Here is a 9,067-nt window from a genome sequence, read left to right on the forward strand (position 1 = left end):
CCATCAAAAATCCAAATGTAGAAAAAGCTGCTGAAAACTGCTTATCCAATAATAGAAACGCAGTAGAGTAAATTTGAGACAAAGGGGGCCTGAGCTTTCAATCCCAGCAGAATCTTTATCAGAAGAAAAACTCAAACTGGTGAAATTCAGAAAAGTACATTTCAGCAGCAGTGTAAGTAGCCACTGAGATTTCAATCACTGATTGTTTGTCACAACAACAAAACAAAACAAAAAAAAAATTGGCAGCTTTCTTTGTCTCAGTCAACTACCACCCCTGTCATTTTTAAAATTGTGCAACAACCTCATCTCCACAAAGCTGCCTGAAGGTGCATTTAAACCCTGTGAATCTCTTATACTGACACATACAAAAGAATGAGATGCATGGTCACAACCCTTTCAGGAATATGGGCTTTGACACTTCTCTCAATTGAGGGGGATGCAGCAATCTCGCCTCCACTCAGCTCTCTGTGGACAATGATGAGCCTTTACATCATACACCCTATTTGACAGGAAGTGAGTAAATCTTCAACATTTCTGGGTCCATGTGGTATCATTTCATCTCTGCATGTTTGGGAATGTAACATGGCAACCTCATGTCCACACAGTTGCTTCTTGATGCTTTCAGCAATGCATACTTCATGCAGAAGGAGACACACACCATATGGTTGGGTACATGCACAGCATTTTAAATGGCCAATGTCTCTTCCTGCTCCACAGAAGTATGTAGGAGAATGTACCAACCTCATCTCCAGATGGTTGATGAAGACACCTGGCCTTGCATGTCTTGCTCAAGGGTATGTGTGCAAGACATCCTGCAGGATAAGGTGCATGCACAAGACATTTTAGTCTGGCAAATTTTGTGCATTGATAGACATAAGGGAGCAGGGCATTTCCAAATGACTTCAATATCAAACAGAAATGCCTTCGTGTTACTCTGAGTTTTCGGTCTTCCCATAGGTAAGAGGTCAGAAGCTGTCACTGGAGCTGCTGCTGTCGGAATCTGATGACATGATTTCCACGTCGTCCTCATTCTCCTTGTTGTGGCCCGGCACATTGAGGTCAATCCCAGCATCCCCCGCGAGGCGGTTGACCCCCGATGACATGCTGAGACTCGCCGTCAGCTCGCTGGACGGTTTCCAGGTCAAACCTCCTGCAGCTCCTGTCATATCAAAAAGATGTTTGTTTGTAAGTGATAATATGGATATAAATAATGCACAGGTGTGAGTGCATTAGTGGAGATGCAGCGAACTTGAGCATATGTACAGTGGCACAACCATGTGCATTTTGCACGATATTGTGAATGCCTGATGAGAGTGCGCTTCATCTCCGTTAATGTCAGAAACTGAAACCTGTGCATTATTTGTTTTATAAAATGGGTCTATAAACTATTCTTCATTTATGACATGCAAACATTTTGCCAGCATTTAATTGACATCTAGAATTCAAATAATGGGAACTTTATCTTATGACACAAGCAAATTTACTTCATAAATGATTTGAAACATAGCCTTCTTAAATTTACCTCCCCTATGAATAACTGCTGCTTACAACTCACAGCCCAAAAGAACCTAAAAAAAAAGAAGAAAACTCTTCCATCTTCTACTTTTAAAATCCTATCTCCCTGCTACAGACAATTTCCTACTGAGACAATGAAATACATATATAGCATCTTGACAAAGACTGAAAAAGTATCTTGGAGCAAACATTTTTTAATGGAGAACAGTGAATACTAATAAAGCTTCTGTCAAGAGCATTGCCTCACAAGAATAATTTGCATAATCCAGAGACAAGACAAAATGGTGGAACACACCTGTGCTTTGGGCACCATTTCCTGTGGTCCCATTGGCCCCAACGGTCGGCAGGTTGCTAAGCCTCCCCAGAACACCCATCCTCATCTCAAGGTCAGTCGGGTATGGCCTTCGGGGGTCACCTGTGGCCAGATGATTAAGAAAGAAACAAAATATCACTTATCAGGACGTTCTTGGCATCTCCCATAAATATGTCACAGAACACTTCTCATTCAAACTTGTCACATTCGTTTCATCACAAATTGCCTTATAACATATGATACTCTTGCCACTCATTATTTCCACTCTAACCATCTATTCTTGACAACAGATTAGTTTGAAACTTGCTTTGTCGCATCAACACAGCAAAGCACAAAATCACAAGTTGCCAAGTAGACCAGGGGACCTGAAAAGTTGTGTTATGTAAACTAACAGCAGAAAAAAAAAGATGTAACATTTTATTTTAGATGCCTGGACCCAAACTTTGAAAGATATCTAAACTTTACACTTCAAATCCTCAATATACGATTTTCCAGTATAAGTCACAGCCTTTATAATTAATATAGAATAATAGACAGAAATCATGACTTCAACAATGCACTTTACAAATTTATATCTTCTCTTTAAAAAGGATGAAGTGCATCAAGTAAACATGAAAAACAGAACAAAAGACATGACACATCTATTATTCCAAATGTCTTCACTTCTAAATACATTACAAATTTGGGGGAGCCAAAATCAAAAGGTATTCAGCTTAGTTCAATGATCTAAACAACAGATGGAAAAATCTCATTTTGAGCAGTAACACCACTTGGTGTATCCCCCAGGCAAAACAGGATACTGACCTGGTGCCCACGTGAGGGGGGCTGCTACAGCATTCGTTGCACTGATGCGGTGCGCATACTTGATGAGCTCCTCGGATGAGATGGCGCCTTTCTTTGCCTGTTTGATTGCCTTCAGCTTTTCCTTGGCCTGGTAGATAGCTGTGGCCTGCCCATGAACATCAAATTATTGTAAGGATGTTACTTAATCTATGGAGGGTTGTCTTTTTCAACAGCCATAATGATATACTGATATTTTCATTGTATTCCAAATACAGTACTGTAAACTTGGTACATTTTACAGTGTTTTTATTTTCATGAATTTCCTGAATCAATCAATATTCATGAAATTAACAACTTGAGGAAATATTGCCTTTTCTGACATACTTACATGCATTGTATACTATAAATTATCCAAGATCCAGATGGGAACTCACTCTTATTTATTTTGAAATGTGAAAACACTGGATTCTCATTCTGTCAATGTGGATCTACATGTACACGTAGATGATAAGCAATTTTATTGATATTCATCACCTTAATATTTCACAACTCCATCCCCCCCCCCAAAAAAAAAACACAAAAAACAAAAAACAGCAACACTATTCAAATACACAATAGCTGTACAAACTTTGATAACAATGCTCCAATGCCTCAGGTCCAGAGCAAAAACTACGAGGATTTGTACAATAGAAATTGCACATTGCACAACTGTCCACATCAATACTGGGGTTCAGGACAAAGCACAGTTTGCATCAAGTTTTTTTTTTTGCTTTCATTTCACAGCATTCATTAAACCACCCTCGTCACTTTTGTTTCATACACTTCAACACATGTTAAAATGATAATAGAAGTAAGCATGTACATGTATTTTCAACGGTTTACTGCTCTAATTCACAGCTCATGCCAGAATAAGCAAACAGTGGCAGATCAAGGTGGGGGTGCACCGGGCGTGCACCCACCCCTATATTTTTTGTTAAAATAAAAGAAATAAACAGAAAAAATGGAGGACCCCCCCCCCTTTTAATTTTTTAAAGGCACCTCCCCCTTTAGAGAATTCCTGGATCCACCCCTGGCAAATTTCATACAGGACTTGATCCCCCAGCATCTTTTGTGCTCCCTGGGTCTGGACTCACCAGGATGTACTCTGCCTCCTTCAGCTGCTTCTGGAGGGTCTTGATGTTCTCGTCCCGTCGGTCCACCTCCTCCTGGAGACCCTCAATCTCCTGCTTCATCTTGCGCTGCTCCTCCGTCTCCTTTAAGGTGGCCTCCAGCTCCTCGTTCTTCTTCATCAGCACCTCCATGATCTGGGCCAGAGATGAAAGGAGATGAGGTTTATGATCAAGAGACTCCAATCAACTCCAAGCATCTCTTAAAAGGATCATATAGTTTTGGTTGAAACCTAACTTCATGTTTCTAACATGTTTTGATGAGATAAAGAGAAACCTCTGAAATATGAAAGACAAAGAGTAAGTACTTCCAAGAGGAACTCGCCATTTAGCCTATTTCATAAAATCATAGTAGGCATTTGATGAAAATTGGTTTTGAAATGGATGAGATATCCAAAACAGTGCAAACCTAATAAAAGGGGGGTGGAGGAAAAGACAAAAACATTGTTTTGCATGAGGTACACTATGGAGACACCATGGATCAAGAAATTATCAATTAAAGGAGACCTCCGGATGATTTTCAAATTTTTACATTTGAACATACATATATTAGTTATACTGGGTACAGAGTTTCAGGATTTATGATGATTGGGATGAAAAATAAGAATGTTTTCGAAGTTTATAACAAATTGCAATGAACAAGGATGATGACATGGCAGCCTCACCATAAGAATGCATGAGATGTGGCTCAAGGAAGCAGCTCAAAAGAAGAAGGCATGCATAGATTACACACAGGTGAGCTTGCAAGCATGCGGTATTGTAATGGAATGACACTGCCACATTTCTGAGATATGTGAGGCTCCTATGTCATCATCTTTGTTCAGTGTAATTTGTTTAAGGTTTTTGATTGTACTGTTTCTCTGCTCAAGAACCACAATAAATTCTACAAATCTATACATGAAGCTGTTGATTTATGTACTTCATGATGTGAAATTATGAAAATCGTCCGGAATGCCCCTTTAATGTGGGTTGAAATTCATCACGTCATAAAAAGTTAAAACTTAAAAAGGACAAAGTAAGACTTCTTACAAACAAAGAAATGTGCAATTTTAAACTAAAAACTGTCAGAACAGAATTAGGGAAGCGATCAATAGCATATTCAGGTGTTAAAATATGGAACAATCTTTCAACTGATTTACGTTATACATCCTCTCGTAAAAAATTTTGTAAAGTCTTCAAGAAGAATCTATTGGAAGAATACACATAATTGGAATAAATTTGTTTATTGTAATCCACAAAGCAAAAACTTCAATTCTAGTAATGTAAGTAATGTAAGTACACTTATCAATTTCAAAATGTTAATCTTGTACATAGTGTAAATACACTTGTTTATAATGTAAACAATTTTCTTGTTGAATTTATATATTAATTCTTCTTCTGTATTCAAGGGCCAACGTCCACTAGCGTTGCTATTTGTAGGACCCTTTTACCAAATTTGTAAATATGTTTGTACTTTCATATTCATATTGTTGATAAGTTTGATTCTATACTTCCATGTCTTGTATTCCTGTTAATTGTATTATTATTATTGTATTCTCAATGATTGTATAAATTATCTGTGATTGTAAACTTGTAGACTTGAACTTAATTTGCATTTGGTAATAAAAATCATTCATTCTTAAAAACTGACCTGAGGATCATCTGAATGGGAGACACGTTGTCTGACCGCTGACGTGGCTTCACCAAGGTCTCTGCAATAAAAGAACATGGAAATGTTTATTCAGCTACAGAATAAGCAGTCTTCCTATTAAATTTATAATTAGGGGGCCTATACCTGAGCACTTTAACCGAACGCTCCGACGCCTGCGCCCGCAGCCCAGCTCATCGGCTATCGGGAAGCTTGAAGCACAGGCACCCCGGCCGCAGCGCTGGCTGGCTCGAGAGTCAGGAGCGCGGGCGTCGGCGTCTCAAAAGTTTCCGTCACATTTGAATGAAAATTCGTGCAATATCTTGGACAAGTGCAGTACTAAATTCAAAACTAAAGACTGTGGGCAACTTCTAATATCAAAAGCCTTACTTGGTCAGCACTTCTGCCTCTTCCACAAGGGAAAGTAGTCTCGATTTTGCACTGGTCATCGTTTCTTTGTAATTCTTCACTCACTAGCATGCAACACAGAAGATCGTACATTGTACATGTACACATAAAATGCAATGTACACACGTACACACGTACACAATACACACCACACACCGCACACTTAATTGTCTATGGTGACGTTGAAGGATCAAATCCAAAACTAAGTGCAAATCCTAGGCTTACTTCTTACTTCACTTTTGGTGTTCATATAAGAATATTACAGATCGAGCATACGATCACAAAACAAAACAAAACAAAACGAACCGCTGTCACCTGGCAAAACCTCTCAAAGTTAAAATTTCCAAAGTTTATTTATAGCCAGTGTTTTATAATGAGAACATTTTATTTTTTTTTTAGACAAGAGTACTTTATGTGTCTCTCCATCTAGGTGATCGAGACATACAGGTATATTCGAGTCATTTTGAAATTATCACAGTTTATCTTTAACCTGAGCGAATTCAGAATGCTTGTCGGTATTTCAGCCGAGAGTTTAGTGGAATGTTCTTATCATTTTCGATGACACGTACTGAAAATAATCACTTTCAATATCTTGAATCAACAGGAAACGGAAGTATGCTAATTTATGTAGGCTTAAAGAATAAAACGTTAATCGTGTGTATTGTCTGTTTTGTCGGAACTAACGAACATCATATAGTTTACATTGGTACAGATTTGCATTACATTTTTTTTTAGGTGACTTGGATTAAAACATTGATAATATAGACAGATATATCGTAGAGGTTTTATACTAATCGGACCAGAAATAAAAAGAAAAAAAAATCAGGGCTAGGATTTAAAAGTGGATTCAAAATTATCTTGTTGTGTGTGTGGTCCATGAATTAATGATTTTTTCTGTTTGTCATTTTACATTTGATGAAGATTCTGCTACATGCTACAAGGTCGAAAGCTCGAGTCCTGTTTGGCTCCATTTTACTCCACTGGCTTGCAATTTATGAGATGTGAAACAGTTATATATATATATATATATATATATATATATATATATATATATATATATATATATATATATATAATACAGTTTTGTTCCTGCCCGAAAGTTAAAGGTGTCGCTGCTTCCCCCAGCAAACTGTGATACTAAGTACCTGTCACAATCCGTTAAAATATTATCAAAATTGAAAGAAGAATAAGTTATTATCTTCAGAGTATCCCATTGCTCAGTGTTTAGCACCACTGAATTCACTTGCTTTGTACGCGAAATCAAGAAATGAAGATCTTGCTTCCAAAAGGCGCTAAATCCATTGAAAATAATGGATTTAACGCCTTTTGAAACAAGCTTTTCAAAAAACTGATATTGGCCCTCTAACATCATGATATGTACTCCTTTGCATCAGATTACTGTTTCGTTATAATAATCGAGCCATCAAAGCTTTTAGTGGAAAAGGGTTATTGTTGCTAAATTTGCGACCAAAACAGGATTTTCGAATATATTTTGGCACAAACTAATGGGAGAGATGTAAAGGGAAGACATAGGTCCTTATACCGATCGCCTCTTCAGGTTTGCATGTGCTGTTGAGACCAATATCACTCAAAAATGAAATTATAAGAAAGAAATTAAAATGCCAATAACTCTTTCTTATATAATTTAGGTCCGCTTTTTTTTTAAACTTCTGGCTTTATACAAGCTGTCTGATTTTATACTCCTCATACAAAAAAAAACAACAACAACAACTTTGACATAGCATCGAACGGCACTTTCGATACAATACAAACAAGGAATTCTTTCTTTTTTAATTTCATTTTCTCTTTGCTGTCCATTCTGACATGGAGGAATCCCGGTGACCTCCGACACACACACACATACTTCATTAATTAATTAATTAATTCATTCATTCATTCATTCATAATCAATAGCGCTAGTGGTACACACAAGTGGTACCACTAGCTGTAATAATTATGTATATGAGAATGAAAGGAAAATTAAAGTTGTGGAAGATAAGTCCGTGTTGATTTTCTGATTGAGGATTTTAGTATACCCCTATCCTATTTGCACATTATATAATACATGCACATATTATACTGAATCTACACTAATGATTTTCTTTTCGTTGCTAAATCACCAACCTATAAAATTTTTGTCAAGTATATACTTTTGTGTTTAAACCAATCATGCCAATGGACCAGTTGTGTGGTCACAATGGCGTCATCGCCTCCTCTTGTTTGCGTACCGTCGTTCTTCCCAATATCACTGCTTCCAGAAAAGATGTGAAGAGTTTGAGACGAGAATTTTGTGAAGAGATTAACATCATTTTCAACATTTGAAAGTAATCTCATCGTTAACTATTGTAATATATATATATATATATATATATATATATATATATATATTCCATATTACTGCACTCGTTACATAACAAGAAATATTTCTGAAGATACCATTAAGGTTATCACAATCACCTTAATTATTGTCTTTATTTTGCAGCGGCTTCAATCTGAAATATCTCAAATCAATAATAGTGGATATAATTGTTTTTCGTGTGAACGTTTAAATTCCACGTATTTATAGTATTTTTTGCTTTAGGTCCGATTTTGATGAAAGTTTTACCATGTTTACCATTCCGCTCGTCTGATTTTAGTTATCATTATTATTATTACTATTATTATTATTATTATTATTATCATTATTATTATCATTATTATTGGAACCAACTAAATGAACCTGATGTGGGAATTATACTTTCTTATAGTTTATACTTGTGAGCTCGCACACACACACACACACACACACACACAGACAAACGTTTATATTGTGCATTCAGATTCCCTTCTGTTCTATTCCTTCTGTTCTGTTCTATTTTACCTTTTAAAATGTAAATACTATTTTTTCACTGTAGATTATCATAGACATTGTTTATGTTTTTGATATACATGGATTAGAGATTATTATCAGTAGATTCATTACGTCACAAACTGTTCATTTAATCAGATATTTTTTCCTTTCTTTAGTATACTAGAGTTATTGATAATTGGTAATCGTAACACATTACTGAACGGTAATAAACTAAGAAGTAATCATACTTTATAACTGCATAAACTGTAAGGGGCCAGACTTGACTAGCATTCATGCTATTTTCTGGTTCCCATTATCCTCGTTTTTTATGTAACTGATATACGACTATAAACATGTACAATGATTGTTATTGCATTGGATAATAAATTCATTCATTCATTCATTCATTCATTCATTCATTCATT

General features: G+C 36.4%; 1 protein-coding gene across 1 annotated transcript; it reads right to left on the minus strand.

Moving 5' to 3' along the window:
• Nucleotides 1-5,882, minus strand: LOC140244624 (mediator of RNA polymerase II transcription subunit 4-like). Its single transcript, XM_072324244.1, has 6 exons — nucleotides 5,795-5,882; nucleotides 5,408-5,468; nucleotides 3,745-3,915; nucleotides 2,633-2,777; nucleotides 1,811-1,930; nucleotides 1-1,159 (listed from the first exon to the last, which is right to left on the minus strand). The coding sequence occupies exons 1-6, from the start codon at nucleotides 5,851-5,853 to the stop codon at nucleotides 966-968; spliced, it is 750 nt and encodes a 249-aa protein (XP_072180345.1). The 5' UTR covers nucleotides 5,854-5,882; the 3' UTR covers nucleotides 1-965.
• Between the last annotated feature and the right edge of the window lie 3,185 nt (nucleotides 5,883-9,067).

Source organism: Diadema setosum, chromosome 21 (genome assembly GCF_964275005.1).
Source record: "Diadema setosum chromosome 21, eeDiaSeto1, whole genome shotgun sequence".
NCBI classification, from domain to species: domain Eukaryota; kingdom Metazoa; phylum Echinodermata; class Echinoidea; order Diadematoida; family Diadematidae; genus Diadema; species Diadema setosum.